The sequence below is a fragment of the Mycteria americana genome, chromosome 6 (genome assembly GCF_035582795.1).
Source record: "Mycteria americana isolate JAX WOST 10 ecotype Jacksonville Zoo and Gardens chromosome 6, USCA_MyAme_1.0, whole genome shotgun sequence".
In the NCBI taxonomy this organism is placed as follows: domain Eukaryota; kingdom Metazoa; phylum Chordata; class Aves; order Ciconiiformes; family Ciconiidae; genus Mycteria; species Mycteria americana.
The window spans coordinates 37750169-37777067 of record NC_134370.1 but is presented as its reverse complement, the minus strand read 5'-3'; the positions used below and the strand labels follow the sequence as shown (position 1 = coordinate 37777067).

General features: G+C 44.2%; 2 protein-coding genes across 2 annotated transcripts; both read right to left on the bottom strand.

Moving 5' to 3' along the window:
- Positions 1-231: 231 nt before the first annotated feature.
- Positions 232-13926, bottom strand: VPS26A (VPS26 retromer complex component A). Its single transcript, XM_075505361.1, has 9 exons — positions 13853-13926; positions 10369-10518; positions 8551-8626; positions 5973-6129; positions 5282-5446; positions 4711-4817; positions 3596-3664; positions 2840-2982; positions 232-1990 (listed from the first exon to the last, which is right to left on the bottom strand). Exons 1-9 carry the CDS (start codon positions 13853-13855, stop codon positions 1877-1879), a joined length of 984 nt encoding a protein of 327 aa, XP_075361476.1. The 5' UTR covers positions 13856-13926; the 3' UTR covers positions 232-1876.
- Positions 13927-14443: 517 nt separating this feature from the next.
- SRGN (serglycin) lies at positions 14444-17367 on the bottom strand. The gene is made up of 3 exons (XM_075505360.1): positions 17115-17367; positions 15009-15156; positions 14444-14825 (listed from the first exon to the last, which is right to left on the bottom strand). The coding sequence occupies exons 1-3, from the start codon at positions 17203-17205 to the stop codon at positions 14612-14614; spliced, it is 453 nt and encodes a 150-aa protein (XP_075361475.1). The 5' UTR covers positions 17206-17367; the 3' UTR covers positions 14444-14611.
- Between the last annotated feature and the right edge of the window lie 9532 nt (positions 17368-26899).

Here is a 26899-nt window from a genome sequence, read left to right as displayed (position 1 = left end):
GGCGACCGACCGCCGGTCCTCCACCGCGCATGCGCAGCACCGCCCCCATACCGGAACGTACGCTAGACCGGAACTGGCCACGGTGCTACAAGGCGGAACGGCGCCGGAGGCCCCGCCACGACCGGGCACCCCCGTCCGTCTGCCGCCTGGTGCGCTCCTTAACGGGGCTCCGGAAGCAACATGCGCTGCGGCCGCAAAGGGCAGAGCCAATCAACAGAGACAAGGCCGATGTTAGTGAGAATACAGCTGTTTTAATAAATCAAAGAGCAGCTCAGTATGTTTCCCGTTTATTATACATGGTTGCACAATCTGAGGCTGGTTAAATACAATCAAGTTTTCAAAATCTCTGGGAATCATTTCCAGATTACAACATGCAAGTGACCATGAAAACATTTGGCTTTTTACTTTATTTTTTTAATTTCTGAACAGGCACTTACATGAGGGAGTTAAATTTGCTCTCATTCAATGATATCCACTTTGGAAGTACCTCAGCATGAAGTACACAGAGTCTTCATCTGCTTTATCAAAGTGCCACAGTAATAAAACAGTTCTTACAGAAGTATAATTCTATTATTTACTTACTCATAAAGTAAGGTTACCAATGACACTTGCACCGGAGTTGAGAAGTCTTGGTTTAAAGGCCAAGTGAACTACAAGCGCAAGTAGCCTTCCACACAGCAGGCTTCGTGTTGTGCCCAAGCCACGCGTCTGATAACAGACTACATGCTCAGTTGTGAATCGATGAAGGCTAACTCCTTTAAGCTACTTCTTCAAACACTAAACGCATACGAGATGATCAAGACGAACAATCTGCTGTGCCAGACAAGCTTCTAACAGTTTTAAGGCTTGCCTGGCTTCAAAATACCTTGCCAGAAGACCACAAAAAGCTTGCTTGCCCTCATAACAGGCCCAGATGGACTAGGAGGAGGATATCCTTTCAGGAGGTTTTGCCTCTCCTGTCAGGGCAGTAAGGAGACAGACTGTGAAGACAGCGGAAGCATGAAGCCAGGAGGAACCACATAGTTTCATGTATTTGCAAAATAATCAATGTTACCAGCACTTATTTCATCAATAAGAGATAATTACGTTCAAATGCTTTACCTGCTCACCACCTGAAGGTGAAATCATGACATCTCTACAGTCACTAGTTACTGGGCAACAGACCCCCAAAAGTCAGGAGTGACTCAGATGAAAGGCTTAGAGAAGCATGGTGTAGAGAGAATTGGGGGAGGGAGGGCAAAGATGCTTCCTAACATTCTTTGCTACTGACAGATTCAAAGCTTCTTAGAAACCTTGGTAAGGTGTCTGAAGGCTCCACAGTTATCATAGTCATAGTGCATATACATGCAGTTTCAGTTAAACCCTAACACAGAAGTCTCACAACAAATTTACCATAAACCTCGATTTTTAGTGTGATTCAGTCAATTGTGTCTTACTGTAGTTTCAAAACAAAACAAATGCAGATAAGCAACATTGGAAAGAAACATGCAATAAACAACATGAGAAGGGAAATGCTTTAGTCTACACTGTATAGGTGATCAGAAAAAAAAAAAATCAAATACACCAGCCTACCATGCATGGAAATAACTAGATTTAAGCTTATGCATATCCAAGTGCATATAACATTATCAAATAAAAGTAAATGTGCAGTATAAAATAGTAGCTTAAGAAAGTTCCAGTGTTTGAGAAAGCACTTTATTTTAAATGTATATACATACTTGAATGTTTAACTGAAGAACGCTTTAGTAGTATGGTAAATGCAGCACTGCAAGATGAAGGAAGACAGTTGTAATGGGAATTTTGGCCTTCTTTTCCCACAGGCTGCTGCCATCTTTAACCTGCTGAAGCATCACAAAGTTTTTCACCTTATAGCAGTTCACATTTCAGGTTGCTCAGCAGACGCTTGTGATTCTGGACATTCAAATCGCTGGTGAAAGTTTGGCCGTTGTTTCCTCAGCTTCTCAGGAGCTTTTCTCCATAAAATTATCTCCTATTTGAGGAAGCAAACATTTTTGAAACAACCATTTACCGTTAAGCCAGCAGTATCAAGTATCATTATGATAAGTTCCTAGTAGGCAAAGACTTTGGAAAAAACTTCCCATTACTTTCCATATGTACTGCACTGTTCTGCAAGTAACAGAAAGACGACACAAGTAGTTAAGTTCACATATTTAGTTACTACCTGAACACTTACCTTTATCAATCCTGAGCAGTAACCTCTTCCTTAACAATCCTACTACCTACTTTAACGGTATTGAAGTGTCCAAGAAATTTTTCTTCCTCCTTTCCTCAAAATCCAAAGCCCATCGTAGCCATTGTATGCTTCACCTACCTTTTGTTTTCCGTATTTAACTACACTGTCTTGACCACTCTTTAGAAGGAAGAATCTGATCTAATCTACACAGCTTCATTCCCATGACCCTCTTCACTATTCCTTTCCTCAGCATGTCCTCAACTTTTGTTAGGTTTTCAGTCAAATGTCTTAGCTCTTATTACAATTTTGAACCTGGGCTAATGCTGGGAGGGGAATCTATCTGCAGAAGTTAAAGCAAGCAAGCAAATACACCTGTAGCTCATTTTACACACAAAGCATTTTGTCTGGATATTCACAATGCAAGGTTGTTCTGTGGCACTGAGCATCCTATCCTTGCTGAAATAGTACCCATCATCATCCCCTTGGCTCCTTTTTGCAAGCTAACATTTTCTATACAGTTTCCAGTACACTCACCAGCAGAAATGCTTAAGCCATACATGAAGCACAGGTGGCTTCTAATGTGTTGAACATTCAAAGCAGCATGTACAACAGCCCAGAGAGTTCTGCAACAAGACTAAACCATACCTGTTGTTTGAAATATCGTCTGTCTTCTTCATCCACAAGCACTAGATTTAAGAAGTACCTCACTGAGAACTTTTTGTTCACGTCCCTCATTGTTGGAGTTGGGTCATAGCCTGCTAAGAACAGTCTTATAGGAATCGATTCACCTTAAAAAAAGAAAGTTTCAATTAGTGCCTTAAAACTGGATGTCATTAATGCAGTTTCAGAAGACCTGCAAAATAAAGCAGTTTCCCAAGCACCGTCTGTGCTCCTTCCTTGGTTGAAAAACAAACAAACAAACAAAAAAACAAAAACAAAAAACCCAAACAAAAAAAAAAAACCCCAAGAATGAAAAACCTCAAAAAAACCACCACAAACAAAACACCACAAACAAAACACTGAGCACAGAGGCAAGTGTGAAATCAAAAGTGGGAACACATTCTCAGTGGAAGCATGGTAGCCAGGCAAGACAAAAGGATCAGTATCTTGAACTCTCTAGAGCTGGTCTACACCACAGAGTCAGGTTTGAACCGAAGCAATAAAAGGATCACAGAATTTCCAATGGTAAATAAAGGGTAAGAATTACTAGGATCGCAAGTGAAATGCTTAAGTTGATGAAAATGTCTGCTTTGAATAGGAAAATCCACTGTCATTTCAGCAACCTAAGGAGAAGTTTCTCCAAGAAAAATTTATACAAGTCATCTCCTCGCCTACAGATTTTTTTTTAATACAGTATTAACTCAAAACTGCTTACCCTTTAAAACAAGCACAATTATTTACCTTTAACTGGTGCACCATCCATTATTTCATACTTTGCAATGGTTTCAGTCTCTGTTGTGGTACTGGGTCCTGGTGAAACAAGTTTTCTGTGAGAACACACGCTTCAGTTTTAAACATTTACAAAGCTTTATCACAGCAATTTCTACTCTGCAGCATTTGCACGCAAGTTACACACAGCTAAAGCAAGCAAAACCCTCTCCGAGGCAGAGCATGTACTTCTTACTCTCTCCTCCCCACACTGACACAGAAGAGGCAGTAGCCAGCGCTTCAAAGGAGCCCTGGGTATGCAGGCTTTAAATAAGGGACAAGCATGCAGGGTAGGACTTGTGAAACAGTTCTGTTTGGTGGACAGTGTTAGCAACTGATACTTTAGGCCGTGATCAGACTAGACACCTGAAGGGTTACCACCCAGCACAAGAGCCACCTTTCTCCAGAGCCTAGGATAAAGAAGCCAGAGTAGCTAATTTAGCCACAAAAGCCAACAATAAAGTAGAGCTTTCTGCCCTTCCTCTATTGCTACGGAGGCTTTCTCCTTCTCCACACAAGAAGCTCACTAGGGCCCCAGCCACTGGGGAATGAAGTCATGAGCCACAAGCTCTTACTGCCTTCCTAGTTCAAGGGTATGCAAGTCTGCTCTGCAATAATCAAGCTGTTTCTGCTTCAAAGCCTCTTGATATTTCCATCATACCAGTTTTAGGCTGACTGAAAATGACGCATTTCTAGAATATGAGAGATTCATGCTAATCTTTACCAGCTAATATCTGCAGAGGCAAGGGGGTCTTCAGGATGCATTTTACACCTTTTCTCTTGTTTGTTATCTATCAAGGCTGCTTAAGCTGCTGCATATTTACACCCAAGTTCCATTAACAATGGTTCATGTTTGTGAAGCTAGCCCAGCATTCACAATCCCAGAACAATACCACAGGTCTTAGGTAATGTTGACTACTAAGTATGGTTACCAAAGCACAAAATGCAAATGGCAGTCAAACACCAGTGAGAAAGTATGTGGAGCACCAGTTTAACCAAAGCTGCAACTATTGACTTCACTCTCCAGGTCTGCATAACACTCAACTGGCATACAAGTTGCCATTTCTTTTGGACTTTGTTTCTCTTACCAATTCCAGTAATCTCCTTTTTGATCAGCTGCAACTCCATGTGCTGAATTTTTATTCTCACTAAGAGGAAATAAATTTTTCCAACAATCACATCCTTTAAGTGATACCTTTAAAAGAACAAAATGGAGGTTTTCATTAAAGAATAAAGACAACTTTTACACCTTCTTGAAAACAAGTTAAACAGGCAGTTACCGTATCTGGACTGTTAATTACTCAGAGCTTGCTTCCCCACTGAGCTAAGCATCTCAGCCAGACCAGTGCAATTAGCACCTTTCCATCAATGTACTATTAGTAAAGGAAGTACTGTAGTCATATTCAAAAAGCTTAAATGCAGAAATCAAGTCTTAAATATTTGCTAGTGACCTTCCTATTAGTACTGAAGGCAGAACAGACAAGTATTCTTCAAAAAAGGCCATTGTGTAATTAGTAACCCAACAGCTCAAAACAGTAATTGGAAATGTTGCTTTACATTTTAAGTCCCCAGATAACAGTTGTTAATCAAATATTATGTATTCTACCTTTTTATCCCGAGATATTTACTTGAATGCATTTCATTCCAAGTTACACTTACTTTGACTTATTGTATTCAAACTCTATATGAAGACAGTCTTCAATGCCTACTTCCATTTTAATGGAGTTGTTTACATCTGGGTATGTAGCAAGCTGGTGAACAATCAGATCATATTCTTTCACCAAGTCTGACAGCCGTCTCACTATTGTCACTTTTAGAAAATACCTAGGAAAAAAGCCACTAAGTTAACAACAATTATTCAGAATTGCATAAGTAAAAGCCCTTAAGTTACAAAGTACATGTATGCTTTGAAAGACAAGAGTGTATTCTCTTAAGACTATGCAGAAAAGAATAAGACACCAAAATACAAGACAAAACACTTATAGGAGGAAACGTGGAGGGGGGGGTTGATTGGTTGTGTTTGGGTTTTTGTTTGTTTGTTTGTTGTTTGGGGTTTTTTTGGGTTTGTTTGGGTTTGTTTTTTTTTTAAGGAGAGACATGGACTGTTTCCACTTGATTAAAATGAAAGAATTTGATCTACACAAACAACACTGAACAATTCCAAATAAAGTAGACAAGACTACATTATAACACAATCTCAACAACTCCAATCAAGGCACACTAGCTACTTGCTGTTACATATCTGATTTGAAATCCAGAAGGAGGAAGTGGGGGGAAGGGGACAGCATAATTGCTAAATTATGAATTTGCTGGAGGGGCAGAGAGGAGAGAAGGCTTAACAGTTACAAACCTTAGTCTGACGTTGGCACCAATGTAGGATTCGTATGGCTTCTCAACCTGCATGAATTCAAAGTCATAGCTTCTGCTTTGGGTCAGTTCTCCAGGTAAGGCCAGTTCTTTCACTAAGTTTACAAATTCATGAGTATTGCTTTTGTCATTGAAGAGCTCTAAAGTTGAAGAAGTTAAAGGAAAATGTGTTTCACTGTTTGTTTTTAGCAAACAAAACTGTCTCTGATTTGGCAGGAGCAGGTGGTAGAGGACAATAGAAGCAATTAATTTGATTTACACATATTTGACCAAATGTTTTATGCAGTTTTTCAGAGTTATCCTCAGTTTCAGCAACCTACAGTAAGCATTCCTAAAGAGCTAACTGCAATGAACAGAACACATATTTGAAGCTTCACTAGCATGGCATTTTTTTTAATGACAGTTTAGCTAGCTTTAATAAGTACTTCTTGCCTTCCATGCTCTGTAATTAGCATTGCCCGATTTTGGCTTCTGGCATTTATTGCTGAAGGGACAAAATCTAAGCAACATTAAGACTTGCTCATTTAGGACAGGCCAGTGATCCCAACTGTTCTGCAGATCAACAATACCTATCAAATGGTTTATTTTTACTACTAGTCCACAATCAAATGGCTTATTGTTAGACCATTTATTAGACTACTGGTCTAAGTCAGTCATTTGGAAACAAGTTCTTAATACATATGCATAGACACACCAGTTTCACAGCAACAGCATCTCCTGTCCCCAGACCAGTGTCATTATTATTCAACCCTAGATCTGTCATGCAATTCTCACCAAGATAAAAACTTAGAAAGTTAGAAAAAATTAACATTACCATAAAAAAATCCAAACACTTTAGTATATAAAAACAAGATTCTCTACAATTCACAACTGAAAGTATCAGCTGAGAACATCAGTGGTAGTTGGTTTTACATAGACTGAAGCTTTTCAGAAGAGAAAAAAATGAACTGAACACACGACCTCCACAGTTTATCATTGCCAATCTGGTAGAAACTGGCACTAACTAGTAACTGCTTATTTTCTAATATGACAACAAATTATCTAAGGTGTACTTTGTTTGCTATGACAAGCATTTATATAATACAAAGTTTATTGTATATCCAATACTTTTTGTGCCAGTCAGAAAAGTTGTACTCTGAAGAGTTGGTTTAAAATATGTCTTTGACGTGCAGCTGGAGCTAGTCCCCAAGTAGTGCAGAGACAGATCACACTACTGGGATGTTTTTTGTATTACTATATTAAAACTTGAAAGGATACAAGAAAACATGGACAAGTACAAAAAGCAGTAGCTTAAACCACTTCTGCATAACTCTGAGGACTTCTAAACAGTAGCACAACAGAAAGTCCCAGAAACACATAAAATTCAAGAAATACTACATCAAATTAAAGTGATTCAGAGAATAAAATTTACACAGAGTAGATGAAGAACAGCCTGTACAGCTATTAGAGGACAACAGACTAAATGAAGCTGACATATGTGAGCTCTATTTTTTCCCTACCTCTGAATGCCTCATTCCCATCACACTGCTGCTTTATTCACGAAGTTTGCTTTTACAGCCCCACTGATCAAAACCTCAAAGCATAAAGCAGGTGTCAGAACTCAGTCATACCTGCTACATAACAGTTCAGACATAGAGTACTAGAGCCTACTGACTGATCAGATATAGAGAATTTGTGAAATTCCAATCAAAGTCAATTGTATGAGGTTCAAACTTGAAGATTTACTTCCAAGGGGGACAATAATGCAAACAGCCCTCTAACAGAAGGAAGAAATTTTAGCATCAGCCTAAGGGTGCAGAGCTTACCTCGAGTGGTAAGAAGTTAGACGTGATCAAGATTCTTTATAGTTCAAATCTAACCAAAAGCTTAGATATATTTATAAGAAAACTACATTTTTAACGTCAGTACCATATTATCTTGCTAAAAAGCATAGAGATCCTCTGAAGCTTCAATACTATTTTATGTTAACGGTATAAAACTATGTTTTAGAAAACCAACCACCAAAGAATTATTTTAGAAATGTTTTCCTATAGGCTGCCCATCATTTCTTTTCTATGCTTCTTCTCTTCCAGAGCCAAAATTAAAGATAAGAATTAAGAAGTCTGGCACAGTAGGTACACCTGATATTTTGGCTTGGAACCTTAAATACAGGAAAAACAAGGCACAAGCAGAAAAAAATAATCAAGTGCTTTGATTTTGAAGTTAAAAATGAATAGTCTAAAATATATGAAGCAGAAACCACGTGTACCATGGTCACAAATTTAGTTTTTAGAAATCTCTGGTGGTTCTTAATCAAACTCTTAACCAGTCTGAGACAGACAGAATATTTACCATGCCAGTTCTCCCTCACATGTACATATCTTCCCTCCCAATGATTTTCTGACTGGCACAAATTAGTACATCACTTGCGTTAAAATGAGTAGGATATAATCTTCCTTTGGCACTTGTCATCCACTAACCCGATCAGGTTGCAATGTTTGAGCCAAACTGCTGACAGTCACAAGTGCAAAGTTCCATAAACCACATGCACCTAACATCCCTTTTATAGTTTCAAAACTCACCAATTTGTCCTACAAATTCAATTCTAATTCCTTGGTGCTCTAGTCTCTTCCCATACTGCTTAAAGGAGACATTCACCTACCAAGGCAAAAAAAACCACCAGTTAAAACTTTTCAACACTTTCACTCTAATACATGATATTAGTAAAAAGGAAAGTACATTACTACATGCCTATGAAAACTGAGACCTCTTCTCAACAGCATTATCTGAGCTTGATCACAACTAAATCAAACAGCTGATTATGAAATTAAGCATTACCCAGGTGCCACTAAAGCATTTAAGAAAAATCTAATCATCCACGAGACAGAGTTTAGCAAGTAAGCTTGAAACTTTCAAGTCCCACAGTTAAGAATCTAAGCCAGAGCTTCAATAGAGTTCACATAACGCAGCTGTGACCCTCCTGCCATCTTTGAAGGCAGAGAGCTTCAAAACATCTTCTGACAGTTACATTTGGAAGTCCATAAAAGAACTGCCATGAGATGCATTGCTTTCAAGTCAAGTGAACTTAAGTCCCTTCCTCAGCAGATAGCTAAGTATTGGTGTTACAGAAGTCAATGAAAAATAACAGAAAATGAAACCTGCTATCAAGATCTACATTTGTGAATTTGATTCTCACTATCAGTCCTTGCCTCACAAGAAAAAGATTCCATAAGGTTACTTTCTGTGGAAACATGTAAACATTAAGCATATATAATGTTTCCTTATGAGGTAGTGATGACCACAGAAATTCCTGTACCTTAAAATCCAGTACATTGTTGATATCCAAGGGGGAAGTAAACCACTTCAATAATCTATCTTTGTGGTGAAAAGAAGGAGAGAGGTAGGGGGAAGCTGTCCAATAAATTACTGGTCTTCAAAACCTCCTCATCCCACTGGGCTTGTGTTAGCCAAAGCTCATCAGGCACCTCTCAGGCATTGCTGATACAACCAAGAAGAGCTCAGGCCAGTGAACGTACGAATGCTAGTTCCCTCAGTTTTCTGAGTTTGAGGCCCATCTTGTCAGAGTTTCACATCCATGAAAGGATCTTTCTAGAGAGCCAACATCTTAGCATGGAAAGAAATCTTAAGTGCAGGAAGACACTCAGTGACAATAGGTCAGTCAAGATCGAAGTAGGTATTTAGAAGTCAATCTCAGAACCCAATACCTGGCTCATGTTTCTTGAAGGAAAAGCAAATCATAACAGAAATATTCAGAGAATGAGAATAGCTCCAGTAAAACCAGAGTGATGGCAAGAAGTTCCTAGGTGCAATACTAAAAGTAGAGGAATCCCTCTGGCAATCTCCACTTCATTTTTTTTTTTTTCCAACAAGGAAAAACTCTTGTTGACTTAGGAGCCAGCTGAACTTAATATGTTGCTCCTCTGATACAATTCCAGAAACCACTTCAGGGCATGAAGCATAAGGCTTCGCTTCAGGGTATGCAAAGCAGGTTGGCTACACCACCCAAAAATGACTGTTACACATGTCAGGTCGTGGATTTTGGAGTTCAAGGGGAAGGGGAAGCAGGGGGATGCAGTTTGGAATAGTTTTCTTGTCAGATGCAACAACAGGATTGCACACGGTTGCACAAAAATCTTATTCATAAATACAAGATGACTGGAAACAAATAAACAGCTACTGTTCAAAACGTTCAGTTTTATCAGTTGCCTGAATGACCATGGTTAAAAAGACCATATATAGGAAAACAGTTTCCTCTTTGAATAACAACACAAACTGAAATCGCAGCTCTTGCTTATATCAGTTTTTCATTTAACTTCCTATATGCATCTGCATGCCAGAATCAGTACAATAATTAAGTCACTTAAAAAAAAAAAAATTACCTTTCCTGAAACAGATTCTCCATCATAGAAGAGAAAATGCTTTTCTACTTTACCATCTTCTGTTTTGATTTCTGCTGGTTTTCGTGTTTCAGCATCATTAAGAATAACATCAATCTCACAAACAGGACCAAAAAAGCCTCCAAGAAAACTCTGGAATAACAAAAATTAGATTAAGTTAATACACAGTGGACACTCCGTTTTATATGTGGTATTGACTTGCAGCTGTACACTATACATTGGGGAAAAACATTTGTGCTCCCATGAAGTTACAAAGCCAGCGTGTATTAGAGACCCAAGAAATAGCAATGACAAAAGACAGTTGTTCATCTAGCAAATAATTGATAACAGGTCAGTAACAAGCAGCGATAGCTCTTACAAAATATAAGGTTTACAAAAAAGTATACAGTGTAATTACCGTTATTATTACTACACTAAAATACTAACAAATATTTAAAACATTAGTGTTGCAAACACAACTTTGGTTTCTGTCACTGCAAAGTTTCCAGTCACTGATTTCACTTTTTAAAAAGTTAATAATTTTTAAACCACACTTCAAAATAATAATAAAAAAAATCTTTTAAACAAATTTATTCCATCTGGTTTATCATTTCAGATATTATGCCAAACACTACATATTGCTTTATACCCACTATAACTTACTGCATAAAGAGCACTAACAAGGGTGATCAGAAGTAGGAAGAATAACAGAGCAAAGTAGGGTGAAAAGAAAAAACACCAAGGGATGTAATACAAGGCCTAAAGCATCCCCCAGGTTCACAAAGGGGAATAGGGACTTCTATTTGCTGCCTCTTCCTACGCCCCATAGTTCTCTTAGCAAATGAAGAGAGCACTAGCAGGTACAAGAGGCAGTGGTTCTTCATACAATCTATGTTAGCTGCACAACTCCACCATCAGATAGAGTGGATGTTACAAGTTTACCTGTAACACTGCTCCAGGCATCAATCCATTACAAGCATTAAACTTTTGTCCTCACCTTACAACAGCATTCCCTAGGCATGAACTTTTGACCAGCACCAAACACAAGAAACTAGGAGAGACCATCCTTTGACCTTGCACAAACATTTCTTACAAGAAGCTGCAAAACACATTAGCAGCTCTGTGGGAAACTCAACAAGATTAGTACAAAAGCCCCCACGTTTTCTCCTAAGAATTCGGGACTAACCTGCTTTGATGTACTCAAGCAAACAACACTTCACTAATTCAGTGTGATTTGGGGGTTTTTTGGAGAAATTAAACTATGTTCTCAAATGAAAGCATCCGCTTCAACTAGATGAATTTGGTATACATGAAAGTCACTCTCACTTCACCAATTTAATCTCAAAAATTGAGTAAGAACACATTTCAAGACTTTCTGGGGACCTGAATTTTGAAACGTAGCATAAATAACAAAAAGTCTAGACAAAAGTTTGATCTGAACACAGCAGCCTAGCTGCAGGAACATTGAGTGACTTTTTGCTTACCCCTGCAAGTCAAGCAAAGACATGGTGCAATTCTGAGCTATAAAACAGCGATTTCACACAAGACTAAACCAACTTTGTATTTGTTCAGATCGCAAGTGGCCCTAGTTCAATCCACAAAGATATATATAACTAACTGAAACCTAGTTATAGCTACTTCACATTCTCACAGGAAAGCAGAAGCAGATGACCAACAAGGTGGTCAAACTAAGACCGACTGGTCCTCCAAGTCTCTGCCAAGCACGTATTCGCATTAATTACTGAAACAAGAAATACAACTTTTTTTTTTTTTAATGACTGCACACTAGAACCATTCTTTATTTTTGGCTCCTGGGGAAGGGGGAAGAAAAAGAAGAAAGTTTCAAGAAGAATTCCAAATCTTGAGACTATTTTAAACTGTTACACAGATTACTTTTGGGCATGCCCATACTTTTTTCCTCAGAAATTCTGCATTTGTTCTCCAGATTAGCCTTATACTTTTTTTCCACCAAGCAAACAAGGAAGCACATTACCTTTAAGTAAACATTACACAAGATAGTCTTATAGGGCCTTCCAAATGATGAAGCTGTACCACCATTTAAAGCAGTCAGCCAGCACTAACACTGGTAACACATCACTTCTCAAGACACTGCATATGAATATTTCAACTGTACCCCTTAGAGATTAGCCATGATCTCATCCAGAGAGGACAAGAACATACGGAATAAAGAAAAATCAACAGCTGGTATCTCCTCCAGTTGCTATCGAAGATACTGCTGCAGGGAAACTATGCGAAACAAGAAGTATTTTGAGAAGCCATCATATGGCTTGTTATGTTACAGCTTAAGAAAATGAAGACAGTGAACTAAGGTTTTCAGAAGCTGGCCAAACACTAGGCTATATTCTTGATTTCATGCAAAAGACAGATGCTGAAGATTTTGCTACATCAGGACTGAAATCAATCTGCATTCAGTCCTTACGTGTCATAGCTGTACTAAAGGACTTGTAGGACTCCCAGCAGCTGATAAATGGTGCAGAAATCCCAGCCTCAGCTTCACATGGAGCCCTAAAAAGCTTTTGCACATCCAACAGAGAGAGACACACATGTTAAGGAATCCACACCCTTCAGAAACCCAAAGTGCATTGATCTAGCCGATTCTTTAAAATATGTATTTTTTTAAATCTATACATCACAGCACACCAAGTGCTTTGCCTAGGCCAAACCTGTTAAGCACAAAGTGGCCACTATTTCACCAGCCCTGAAGGATTACTACCAACCGCTGTCATTTTAAGCACTGCCTCATGGGACTGCTGAAAGATTTACCGATGTTTTCAGGACTATCGCACGCACTTTCCCCACAGCCTCCCCAACAGCAGCTGTGTAGGAAACACGGAAGCCGAGTTTCATGACTAAACCACGTATTGGCGAGGGCATGCGCGCACAGAGGAGAAGCAGGGAAACATCCCAAGCCTTAACCCATAAATTATATTAAAAACACCCCAAAGCTTTGTTTTTCACCATCTCGGCCCCCGCTGTTTTGCCAGCTCTCCCCCGCGCCCGCCCCGCACAGCAGCGGCTCCCGCAGGGAGGCGGCCGCCGCCGCCTCCCTCTCCGGCGTGACCCCACCCGGCGCGGGGCGGCCGCGGACGTCGCCAGGCCCAGGCGCAGCTCGGGGCGAAGCGGGCGGCGGGGAGCAGCACGGCCGCGTGACGCAGGCCCGGGAGGGGGCGGCCGGGGCGGCCAGGCCGTCAGCGGGGGTCACCAGGCGCTCCGCGGCCGGGCCGGGAGCGAAGGGAGGGACAACCGGCAGCGCCGGAGGGCAAACCGCGCCCGGCGGGGCACCTCTCCCTACGCACAGCCCGGAGCCACAGGTGGGGAGGGAGGGAGGGAAAGAGGCACCGCCCGGCCCGGCCCAGCCCAGGCCAGGCCAGGCCGCCGGCCTCAGGCGGCGGGCGCGCGCGGAGCGGCTGTTGGCGGGTAGCGGCCCGCGTAACGGCGCGGTAACGGCCGCCCCTCCCGCACTCACCATGGTGCGTGCCCCTCCGCGGCCGACTCCCGCCCCGCGCGCCACCAGCACCAGCCTCCCCGGCCCGCGCCCCTGTCATGTGACCTTACAGCCCGCCACGCCACGCCCCCCCTCCGCACCACGCCCCCCCCTCCGCACGTGACCGCCCCCCCTCCGCCTTCCCGCCGCCGCCGCTGCCCGCTCCGTGCCCGCCGAGGGCCGGCCCGGGGGCGGGCGGGGTCGGGGTGGTGGTGGCGCATGCGCGCCGCGGCGGGAGGGTGCCGCCTAGCGACCGGGAGGCGGCAGCGCGGGAGGGGTGCGTATCTGACAGGAAATAACGGTTGAGGTCCCAAAACGTTTGGCAAGATTTTGTGCTTTTTAGGGAAACAGGAGCAAGGAGGTGCAATGCAGCCGCTCGGGCGGATTTTACGTGATTAGTTGAGTTTTGCAAATGTGCAGGCGACTCCCACCACACAAAGGTTTTTAATTTATTACCCCTGGAGCATGATAACACCCACACAGATCAGGCAGGGCCCCCAAAAACGTGTTTTCCCCTGATTGGGATGGCTGCCCCACACACCAAAAGCAAAAAGTGAGTTCAGACCGAACAAAGATTTTTTTTAGTGAGTGAAAGCAATAAAGATCTTAAGGCAAAGTTTTTATTGATTTGGAGTTAGTTTAAAACGGCTTTGTGGCCATCGCGTTGGGTCAGGCACCGGGGAAGGGGCGCAGGAGGCGAGGGAGGCTGCTGCCATCACCAGGAGGCCAACGTCTCCAGCCCTACAGGAGCAAATCCTCCTCCGTTAGCTTTTGCTTCAGCTTGCCGCCTCGCGGGCCTGCTAGAAAGACGGGCAGCTTTGCCTCGGAGAAACCATCGCTGTCGCCAAGCCCCGACCCGGAGGCTGGTTCCACTTCCACTGGGGTGTCAGACCCGGACCCAGACTCTTCATCCGAGAGCGGGAATATGTCGCCCAGCTCCTGGTATCTCTTCATCCTGAAAAGCAGAGTGGCAGCCAGTTTATTGAAATTTATTATTTTGTTTATTATCTCTTAAATGAACACACCGAAGCTTCATGTTCCCATGGGTGAGCCACGCTGTGGCAGGACTGTTGAGATGGGAATACCGGACATTTTCAGGTTCTAGCATTAATGATGATTGTGCGGCAAATGAACTTACAGGGACGGGTCTGCCATGGGAGGAAGGATCCTGTTGGCTCCGCCGGTGGGCATGTAAAACCAGGGCCCCTTCTCTTCGATGCAGTTAGCAGACCAGGCATCAGGTCGGCATCTCACTCTCTTGTACCTTGCCTTCTGCATCGGAGCACCTGATCGAATCAGCTGTGTGTTATTCACCAGGACCAGGATGTTATTCACCAGGACCTATTAACTTTATGAGCACCTAGTAAAGCTTAAAGGAACGGAAGAAAGTAATTTGTGTGGCCCTGATTGCTCAACTGCCGAAAACTAAATTAACCCTGAAGACTTTTTCTAAATGGCTACTGATATCCTAAGTGACATCCTTGCTGTCAGAGACATCAGGTGCATCTCGCACACGGCACTGGGAAGTCCACGGGAATTAGAAATGGAAACCCCATGGGAAACCACTGCCTCGTGCCAACATCATAGCAAGGCTCATCCCCAGCTCGGGGCATGGCACGTCCACAGGGGACCTGCAGGCTCAGCCACCTGCAGCTCTCCCTGAAGCTGGTGGAGGTATCTCAAAATCTCCTGGGGACAAGCCACCTCAGTGGAGAGCTGGCTCCTGCACCCTCCCTTTCTCTGTTGGCTCCAGCCTGGGTCAGAGCCAACTCTGCTTTGGCTTTGTGTGCCTCAGCTCAGCCCCTTCAAGTTCAATGGCATGAATTTTGGTGGGAGGTCAGAAACTCAAGGTGTGCCAAGAGCCGCCTGCCGTGGGAGCAGATTTGGGGATTACGTAGGCTCTTGGAGGGCATTGCCGGAGGAGAGATGGTTCAGATGTCTCCTACACATGGCCCAGGGTTACGTAAACCCATGGTTTCAGTTCTGGTGCCCCCCAGGTGCTTGATCAGGGCTGTCGCTGAAAAGCGGTCTCCAAAAAGTACCAAAAGGAGAAAATGACAATCGCATAGTAAAGACAAAAACAGCAGCATTTCATCCTTCCTCTTGGTCTCGTGTAATTAATTTGTTCTGAAGCCTCCTGGCGCATTCTCCGCCTGTTGGCACTTTATCTATTTTTTCTCGGTTTCTTGGGAATATCTTTCTGTAATTACACTTCTCTATTGCCCTATATATTTCCATAATGTACTAGATGACTTTCAGCTACCTCCTACACTCTTCTGTAAGATAAAAATGATCTCACTGGTATCATTTCCTGCTTCTTTTACAGTGTATTCCTTTTTCATACTTATTTTCTTCTCTTAGCATATTATTAAGGAGGTTTTTCATAATAACAGTGGCAACAAAATAAACAGCTGCAGCTGAATAATTTGCAAATAAACAACATACTAAAAGCAGGCCATAATCTCTCAAAGATCAGCCTCTGAATGGTAGATACATAACGAAAGCCTATCGCTATTACAGCCTTGGTTTGGGGACAAATTGTACTCTACATGCTTGAAAGGTATTGGACAGGACAGGACAGGACAGGACAGGACAGGACAGGACAGGAAAGGAAAGGAAAGGAAAGGAAAGGAAAGGAAAGGAAAGGAAAGGAAAGGAAAGGAAAAGAAAAGACAAATTGTACTCTACAGGCTTCTCTCTCGCAAGAAACAAATACACAGGGTACATGTCATCATGAATCAACATTTCCTTTTAGTTGTTTTAGTGCTGCGTGTTGCAATTTCTCTGTACCGAATAAACGGTTTAATTTCCTCATACTTACAACTAGTTTCCTTTCCTGCCCTCCCAAGAAAGTAGACCCTAGTAACTATGACATGGGAACTGTTACATACTTTGTAACTACACAACTGAATAACAGTACATAACCAGACCACTATGAAAGGGCCAGTTAAAAAAAAGATATTGAAATATATGGATTGAAAATATACGCACATACAGCAACTTACTTTATGAAGTCATTTTCCCATAGGGGCTGGGAAAAGGATACAGAAATGCTCCACTAGCAAAAAGCACCTTTTCTTACCATTCCCCATCCAGAAAATGAAATGTTAGCAAAGCAGGTTTTCTGAGTAGATCTCATTACCCCTAGAAGAAGGTCAGTTTGAAAAATTCGGAGGCTGCCTACTTGGCCTACACTGCATAGCCCAGAAAGAGGATTACCGAGAGAACAACCGCCCCGTTTTACCTTGCACTGTGTATCCCACAAAGAGGATTAAACAAATAGCCAGGAAAATCCTTCTGTTACATCTGATAAGGAGCTGCATTTTGGCCGGCATCCCCCTGCTCACCACCAGCCTTCACCACAGCTTCACACTTCAGAAATACAACGGGGCGAGGAGATCGACTTTTAGAAAAGGTTTCCAAAACCTCAAACCCAACCCATAACCTGCGTCACCGTTTCCTGACTGACGGGAGTGAAACATGTACAGAGAAACCCAGTGCTCTGCTCTCCTGTTCTTCATCACTCCCCAAAAAATAATCCCCACTGCCTTCATTTCCAGTTTTGCCCAAGCAGAAAAGCAAACCCGGGACCAACCAGCTCGACTGAAGGCCTGTGCTGCCAGCAGCTTGTGGTCCAGGCATGCATCCCGCCCAGCACCTGCCCAGTGCTCAGCAGGCTCCAGGGCGTTTGCTGTTTCATCTGGAGAGAAAAAGCAATAATTTGTGTCCCCTGATTTTCAGACAACTGCATTCTGGTACTGGCGCTGGCAGTGATTTTCCCTGCCTCAAGCTGATGTCAGTCCATCGCGAAGGTTAGGAGCTGCCTGCTTGCGGTCAGTGCAAGTTTCACCAACTGGGAAATAATCTTCTTCCACAAAAGTAAATTATCTCAAGAATCTCATGCCTTTCTTTTTTGGAAAGCAGGATCTTAGACATTCACAGTATAAGTGAAAAAATCACTAATTTAGAGATTAGATCCTGGCAGAAATGTGTCGGCTCCTTTCTGAAAGGGTACAGCAGATTTGCTCAGCCCCGACGGCTGATCCAGGACAGCCGGGTCATTGCTGTGCAGTGTGAGCATCCCAGGGAGCGTGGTAAAGGGTTTGGACAGCATGTGACTCTGCGAGGAGCCCACCTGGGAAAGCCATGAAAGCCATTATATAAATACATGGAAGCTGCCTTTCAGCTAGTTTATACCCTTTGCTTGCCTTTTAGTTGGGATTAAATCAGGCTTGAGTTCACTTAAGAATAAATTACATACAATGAGGTTATCTAAGCAGTGGGGGTTTTTCTTAGTCATACCGTTAGCTGCTGGATTAACTGGGGCACTGACGTGTAGACCTAACATGCTGCCAGCACCTTCGACAATGCTGCCGCTGATAGTTTAAGTTGTCTGTGGTAAATCTATTTTTACGTGGCGGAAAGTCCACGGAGGCCCCCAGTGGGGATCTGGGCTGAGCGGTGACTTTCCCCAAGGCACGGCGCTCCACCAAAACCCTACAAGCGCTGGAGGAGACCCCTCCAGCAGTTCCCCTCTCCGGGCTGGGATTTACCACCGGACCGAGGGGTTGAGCTGTGCTTTTGGCATCAATGCAATTTATTATGAACCATCGCACGGCGAGGGGGGTGTTTCTGGCATGGGAAAAATAGGAGACTCAAACCAAGCAGGCACAGAAGGAGTTGCGTGCAGCGGTTATTCCTACCAGCCTCTTTTCTACTTTGTATTTTTAGCATCAACTCTTTTTTCTTTTTTTTTTTTTAAGGTAGTGCTCAGCATCAATAGGAAGCCAGGCGAACACGTGTAGGCAGGCGATCAGCCTCCGCCCGCTGAAGGCTGCGGAAGCCGTTCCTGCAATAACACCTCTCATTTTCCACTGGTCACAGGCACGTGCTGACCCCTTCCGCACCCCTCCAGCGTGCACAAACAACCCCCATGTGGGAAAGCACCCCTCTCCGCTGGCTATTTTTTTCCCTTCCCACCAGCCTGGGGCTTTTTCCACCCCGGCACTGGAAGCCCCATGGGATGCAGCCAGAGCGGTGCCCACCAGCAGGCACAGTCACAGGGAGCCAGGGATCCTGTGGGAGTGGGGGGAGCGATGGTGGGGGTAGGTGGGAGCTGGCTGGGGTAGGTGGGAGCTGCAAAACCCCCATATCTGGAGGGGCATCTCACAGAGCCGAGTTATCTGTCTCGTACCATCAGCCGATGGGGGAACTTGTAGCGCTGGCAGTTTTGCCACATGGTTTTGTTATTTTCTTGTGTGTCAGCAGCACGCCTCAGGAAATGAGATTGCTTTACAATTGGTAATCATGGGAAGACAGAAGCAAATTTTCCACTCTCCCGTCTCACGTACACCTGCGTAATGGGGGCCAGAAACCCACGGGGAGCTTCAGCCTGTGCCCATCTCCTCCTGTCCTGCTGCGCCCCGCCAGTGCCCGCACCCCGCTGCGCTTGGCAAGCAAAGAGCTTTCCACCTTCCAGCGAACATGGAAGCGATACTGGAGACCTGGATCTGAAGCAGAGGCGATCTGGGATGTACAAGTCTTAACAGGAAAGCATGCCCTTTGTGGAGTGTCATGGGATGCCCAAGAAACGCTGCACAATTATTTACCTCTCTATAAGCCACTCAGTGCATAAAATGCAAATAATCAGCACACATTAAAAAATCTCATCTTGAGACAGAGGCCACAAGCTGCAGAAAGTTACCACACTTTTTCTTTTTCTAAATGGAAAACAGCACGCAAGCTGTACTACATGGGAATGTTAACCTTGAAATGTGCCATTGCATGACTATCAGAGTTTAAGAGAGAGAGGGTTTTTAAGTCTAATAGTTTAAATCCACAGAAGAGAGGATAGTCACTGTACCTAGGTCAGCTACCTCAAATCTACCTGCCATAAACTTCAAGGAAGATTCATAGGATAATATTCACCTTGCATAGATCCTGTGTATATATATTAGAAGACTAAAGGTCCCAAAAGAATAAGCCTATGAAAAGAAGTAAATAAATGAGGAGCAGATATTTGAGAATGCAGCTCTTGCCTTGAGGCCAGAGAGAGGATTTCAAACATCATACCAGCACAATGGACATGCTGCCATTCGTGGTCACCTATGTTTTTGCATAAACGTTTCCCACCCATCACTCGCTCTCGTGGAGCATTTCTTACAACTACCGCACTGAAGCGCTGCCATTATTTTCAAATCTCATGCAAAGCAGATTAAGAGCTTTGCATTTTTCTAAGGCATTAATTTGGGGAGTGGGGGGGCAGGCAGAGGGAGGGGACTGCCTCAGCACTGTGCGCCCAGCCCCTCAACCAGACACCTCGGACTCTTTGTTATGTGCCTGAAATATCTGGGAATAGACCCTAAGCTATAATGAACACTTCAAAATCTAATGATGAACTGCTCCTAACTCTTGGGGCTTGTTTTATCTCTCAATGGGCATCAGGAGTAACGAGCAATTTAGTAGCATCGCTAAATGGGGACCACACCACAGAAGTGCCTGGTACAAGGACATCCATCCTGCGTTCGAGGGCAGGGGATGTAGGGCAAAAAAAATTCCCAGTGGGCCCATTTCAGTAACCCAGAAGGGCATCATGGGGGTGTTTCAGCCAATTCTTTGGTGGACACCAACCCCTGCCCTGCTCTAGCCCAGATAAATGCTGCTGGCGCAGCTTGGTCTGGAGGAGCAGTCCAGAGACGTAGCTGCATCGAGCATCTCTCTCTGCTGCTTTTCCTCGCTTGGCAGCACAGGTTTGCTTTCCACCCTGTATTTCCAATGAGCAGCCAGCCAGCAGATGGGCTCCCACTGGTGCACGGGCACCCACGGTCCCAGCACTTATCAGTGAGGCACCCAGGCGAGGCGATATCCGTCCAGACAGGAGGTCCTGATAAGGAAGTTTCTCATTCATAATTGCTCAGAAATCAGATAAACCCTAACTGCTGTGGGGTCACTCTGCTCTCAGGGGTCAGGTTTTCCCCTGGCCTGGCCAGTGGGAGCTTGGTCCTGGCATTGGGGGGCATCCAGGCTGACACCTGCGCCTCTTGAATGCTCCTCCCCAGTGGAGTAGCAAAGCCGGCAGGAACAGCCAGGGATCCCGAAGCGCTGGGCCCTGCCTGCGATGCTCAGCTCTTTATTTGCTCCACTGGGAAAGTAGAAATACATATTTTGTACAGGTCACTGCTCTGGAGAGCATCCAGTAGAGAAAAGGCTACATCTGTTATGAGCAGAGCTGGAAAAGGGGGTAAAGGGAGAATGATGGCAACAGTTGAGAAAAAACAGAGGTCAGACAGCGAACAAAGGGGAAGGGGAGAGTTGAACATGAGGAGCAATTTTTTTGCCTATCTTGTCCTTTGGAAAGGCAGAACAGGTTTCTTCCCCAACAGTCAATGCCAAGGAGGAACAAGATCTGTTGGACCTGGACATCCAACAGGCCCTGAGCACATTGATCTGTCTCAGAGATAACCCACAAGCTGCCCTTTTAAACACCCCAAAATCACCCCAACCCACCCAGCAGTGAGCTCCCCCCAGGCAGGCAGCCCAGCTAAATTTAAGGATGCTTTCTGCCACCAGCTCATGTTTGACCAACCAACCTTTGGGGACTGAAAAGCAAAAACATGCCCTGCCTCAAAATAGCAAAGAGCTGGCAACCCAGGAAGGGAGGTTTGCATTGACCTGGGGGGATTTCTAAATCCAGGCCTGAGTAAAGATGAATTCTTAACCTGGGTCACATCTGAGCTCAGCACCTGGCCCCTGTGTTCACCCGTGTACCTGGAGCATCGCGGCATGCACAGCAGGGCAGACATGGCATCCCTTGGCCTCTCGTGCCACCACCTCTTGCCTCTGAGGGCAGCATCAGGACCTGGCCCATGAAGATAAGATTCAGATCTTGCAAGAAATCATTAACGCTCACATGCATCGCATAGAAATCTGACATTCGCTGCCATCTAGATCGCACAGAAGAGCAACTCCTTGTTTTTTCCCATGATGAAGGTCAACAAGTGCATGGGGAGAGATCTTTGCTGGAAAGCCACAGCTGTGTCGAGGTCGAACGCAGCCACCGACTGACAGGAAGCTGCCAACGGCCTTTCCCCATCAGTGATCTTGCCTCTACCAGAAATGTTAACCAAGCAACTGGCCTGTCTTTCAGGAGGAAAAAAGCAGCTTTCCATTGTGCTGGGAGGTGCAATGCTTTCTGCTTCCAAACGCTGAAGCCTGGTGCAGCAGGAGGTTTTGGCTGGCAAATTCAGGACTATAGTTTAAAAGCAACAACTTGTTAAGACATGACACAGCAGCCGAGCTCCGGTTTCTGATTAGGGAGGCAATTTCAGTAGCCATCCTTCCTTCTTTAAAACCTCATTCCAGAGCAGCACCAGCCCTGCGGTGGAAGCACCCAGTCCTCGCTGGGAGCAGGACCTGCACAGTGGAGCGAGGGGGAAGGGAGTCCCCTTCACGCAGCTGCTCGTTGGGAAAACACTCCTAAAAACACAAAGAATTAACTATGGAGAGAAGGACCATGGGACGAACGTGTTTTAAAAGCAAAGCCTGGTGCCCCATTCCTCCGCTGCTTCTCCAGGAGTGTCTTTTCATTGCAAACCAGTTGGCATTGCTGCATACATAGCTGGTACGAGCTTGGTTACCTGGGTATTAGACAGCTATTTTTCCGTAAGATGGTTTCTCCAGCTCAGGACAACCTCACACGAGCGAGCTGCTCAACAGCTTTTAGATGCTTTTTATCAACGTGGGCTCTTCCCCCATAGATCCACCCCAGGCAGCTCACTTGGGAGCTCCACTCCCTGCATGAGTGCAAACCTGTTTCTAAGCACAAGCAACGCCAGTGCCACATAAAAACATCTCACCATGTGCGGGGAGAAAGGGCATCAGTAAATTTAGGAAAATGAAGAGGAATGGGAAGCACGGACACTCCTGTGGAGATCTCCCCATGAACCAGATCCAGTGCTCCCATGCTGTGTGCAAACCAGATCTTCAGGCCCCAATTAGCCAACCCTTTACCTACAGTTGTAGTTTTGTGACCTTCACTGAGTTGTTGGGGAAAGAGGTGAAATTACATTTAGAGTAGAAGAAAATGGTTTTTTTTCTATTTCCTATCGACCAAAGGAGCTGGACATTCTTTAGCTAGTTTTAAGCTTGTTTGTTTTAGTAGAAATATCCTTTTGTTTTAAAATGTGACATGCAGAAGAGAAAAACGAGGAAAGGCGTGAGAAGCAGGCCTGCCACGGGAGCCTCTCCCCCATGGGACTGGCACATCCCAGCCCACCAATCTGCTCTGTGCTCTCAGGGTGGATGCTGCTGCAGCATAAAGCAGCACGGTCCAAATGGCCCTCCCTCATGTTCAGAAACGGCCCATGGTGCCAACAAAGCTGCTCTGCCCTTGGCAGCACAGGGGATTTCAAGATGAGCACATCCCTTTAGAAAACACAATTTGCATTAATTAGGAAAAAAAGCTCTTTTTTTGCCTTTTCCTATTTCAAAGAGCTGGGCTCTATAATTGCTCTATTTTTTCATCTCTTCTAGCACAAAAGAGGACTCAGAGAGGGGTCAGCCAGCAGGGAAAGCTGAAGCCTGGGGCAGGATTCGTCTCATCTAACCTTTCCAGTAGAGTGCAGTGGGGAGGCCAGGACAGGCCAACCAGGAAGATAAGACTCACGAGACCCTTGCACTTGCAATACCTTAAGCCTTTATGGTGTAGAGAGCAAAGTGTGTCTTTCCAACAGCCCTATGTAACACCGGCAGCTCAGTGCCGTAAGAAAACACTAAGGCAAAGCACATGGAGAATTTAAAAGAAAAAGGATTTGAGAGTTATTTGCCAAAAGTTCCAGATGTGGACAGGCAGGACGGATAGCAGCGCATGACATACATCAGGGCTGGGTATCCGCACACTAACCATCGGTAAATATTTGCTGTTCAGAGTAAACTTTGCCTGCAGGACATTATGTTGTTCTTTATTGTCCCCTCCTCGCCTGCAGACCACATGCTGCCAGCATCACCATTTTCATCTCCTTGTCTGTACTAGACATCGCTTCTAGGGTGTCACTACCTCTTATTTAAAAATTCCTGGCTTTCTGGCGGAGGGAGGCTCTGGGCCCACCTGATTGCATCCTCTCATGGGCTGCTGTGAAACTTCTCTGGTGTTCGCCAAACCCACTGGCTACCCAGAGATGGGCTCCAGGAAAGCAGGAGGAATTTCATGGCCACCACTCTGAGCGGTTTGAGACACCACCTAGGAACCGCTTGCTCTTGCTCACCTCCAAGACAGTTAGCGTACAGGAAATCATCTTAATTCCTTTTTTTTTTGCCCCATGCATTTTACTCATGGATCTCAGAGTAGCTCTGACGCAAGTGCTTGTACTTGCCTTATGGCATTCAGTGACTAACACCAGCTCACTCCATCACATGCCCATTGCAATCTTTCACTCAATCACTCACCCAATTCCTCTTTGCTCTAGCAGAAAATTGTATTAAAAACCTCAAACAGTGAAATCCTTGCATCTTTGTCTGATGCCAACTAGTAAATCTCTTTTACAGCAACAATGAGCATGTAAAAAGACGTTAAGTATTTTGTGCATACCCAATGCCAAAAACTCAAGTACTAAACATTTAAAACATTGCTCACACCACCTGAATTATTAAGGTCTTTGGCGTTAAGGCACCACATTGTTATCAGTCACTTCTCTCTAAACAAACGCTCAATACCACAGACATTTTCCGTTCTGAAGGCAAGTAACAGGTTTGCAAAACACGCTGTGTTTAGTATCCTCTCTGTCCAACAGTCTCTCTGGCACATCGTCCAGATCTTCAGCTGTAGAGACACAATCGTACAATGGTTTTGGAAAAAAGGCAGCCAGGGAAATAGTCCTCGTCAGGAAACTGCTGACTGTACACCTACCTGTGACAAGGAAGAGCTAGAAACCACTAGCCAAACTGCAAAATTAAAAAGTACTAGCAGGCACTTTGGACAGAGTTCCTGGGAAGTATAGAACAGCAGTTTTCAACCCAAAATTAAAATCTGCATTAGTCATTTGTGGCGAGCTCTGAAGTAGCCAAAGATGTTGCAATTGAAGAGAAAAGGAAGTTGGCAAATGCTTCTCACCACAAATTTACGCACTTGATTTTAACATAACAGCCTTTAGTTCTGTAACTTCAAGACTATAGAAGGGCTGGCCTTGTGAGCCTCCAGTCTAAGTCCTCCTTTGCAGGAGTATTTCCGGGCATTTTGTAATGAAAAGTTCCACAGAAAACATCGAGGTAACACTGACTAGCTCAGTCTTTTAAAAGAAACACACAAGTAAAGCTCATCTTTGCACTCTCAGTGCTGAGTGAAAGGAAAACACCAAACAAAACTGAAATGCGTAAAGCCACACGTTAACGAGATCAGCCTTGTTTCTCATTGTCTGATGTCGAGCTTAATCAGGCTCCTGCAATATTTCCGGATGTGGAAGCGCACCAGCAATCACACCTAGCGCAAGCGCTGCACTAATACATTGAGGCATCTCCATTTTGCAGATAGAGAAGGAAACCACCCGCCTCGCCAGGACCACGCGAGCCTGTGCCAGGGCAGGACCAAAACTCCCAACAGAGGAGCTTTCCAGCAGGTGAATAGAGCAAAGCCAGCCCCGGGACCTTTTGCTTTTGCCACACCGAGGCAGCAACCGCCACTGGCTGCTCCTCTTTGCAACAGGGAGGACCTGCTTTCCTGCTGCGAAGGGGAAGCGAGGGCTCACTTCTGCCCGCTTCCCCTGGTATTTCAGCTGGCTTAGGAGGGGAGAACAGCAAAGGACACAGCTGTCACCTCCTGGTGGTCTCCTCCAGTCCGCTCCCCTCAAGGGAAAAAAAGAAAGAGCCTCCTTTGATGGGTTTGTAGGGAGAGACAGAGAACAAGGCACTGGTTTCTTTCTCTCCTGAAATACTGAAGCACAGCACAACCTTCCCTATCGACCTGTTTTATAACACATACCATGTCTCTAGCCGACATGAGAATTAAGAGCATTTCAATTAAAACAAAACTGTGTTTTTAATCAAACCAAATTACTTCTCGTGACTATTATGCACTATTTGAAGAAGTACGCTGAGGTTATAACCTCCGAGTTCAGGAGATCTCACACTCGATACGAATTCTGCACAAACATAGGCTTCTTGTAAACCTTGCTGCTTTATACTAGCTAAGGAGAAAAAACTAGTAGAACAACAGAAAGGACGTTTCAGTTATAGGATTTTTTTTGCCGTACAAAAAAGGAATAGAAACGCAGGTTAAATGGAGTTCACAGGAACCTATTCTTTAATTAATCTTTGAAATAAATGCCTGACCTCACACATACTTTACAGTTAAAACTCAACATTCCTGAAGGGAGCTTTGCTGCCTAATCCAACAAGCTCCCCCCCTCCTTTTTCTTAACTAAATACACAACTTAAGTTCATTCTCTCAAATCATTGAACAAACAGGAATTATTCAAAAGGTTTCATTAAAAAGACATGCCTTAAAAGAAAAACTTAATGTGTTGTACTGAGCACATATCTGGCACAATATAGCCTCCAGTAATACAGTATACTTAGCTGGTTGTAGTCTTGAATGTTTACTATAGGAGATGAAGACTTGGCATCATTGGTTTCTGTAACTCTGTATGCATTTATATGAAACTGCAGTTTTTAAGAAGAGCTGCAAAGCTGAAGTGTTCTGGGATATCTTCAGAGGAGAGAGGTCTCCAAACCACAGCACCAATCACACAGCTATGTTGAAAAAGCTCTGATCCCTCTTCTTTCCAGGCCTCCTTAACAATGGACCCACTCCTACCTGTCTGAGCTCTCAGTAGGATTTCAGTGAATTCAGGGTGTTCCTCTGCACACAACTGCTGGTTAAAAGGGACACATCACCCCGCTCTTCACTCAGCTTTGCCTACCCTGAAGGTAAGTTTTAACACTTGCTTCAGACCAGTATTTGAAGGGTATGACAGGAAAAAGAAAAAAACAGTTTTGTATGCTGGGATAGCCCACTGTCTATCCTTCCACAAACTACAA

Coding starts and splice junctions, on each gene's coding strand:
- VPS26A (XM_075505361.1), bottom strand. Junction 3,665..4,710: donor AAAGGAGATTACTGGAATTG/GTAAGAGAAACA, acceptor TTGTTTCACCAG/GACCCAGTACCACAACAGAG. Junction 1,991..2,839: donor GACGATATTTCAAACAACAG/GTATGGTTTAGT, acceptor TTCCTCAAATAG/GAGATAATTTTATGGAGAAA.
- SRGN (XM_075505360.1), bottom strand. CDS start 17,205: ATGCCGGCCAAAATGCAGCTCCTTATCAGATGTAACAGAAGGATTTTC. Junction 15,157..17,114: donor TGTGGGATACACAGTGCAAG/GTAAAACGGGGC, acceptor TGATTCGATCAG/GTGCTCCGATGCAGAAGGCA. Junction 14,826..15,008: donor CCCATGGCAGACCCGTCCCT/GTAAGTTCATTT, acceptor TCTGCTTTTCAG/GATGAAGAGATACCAGGAGC.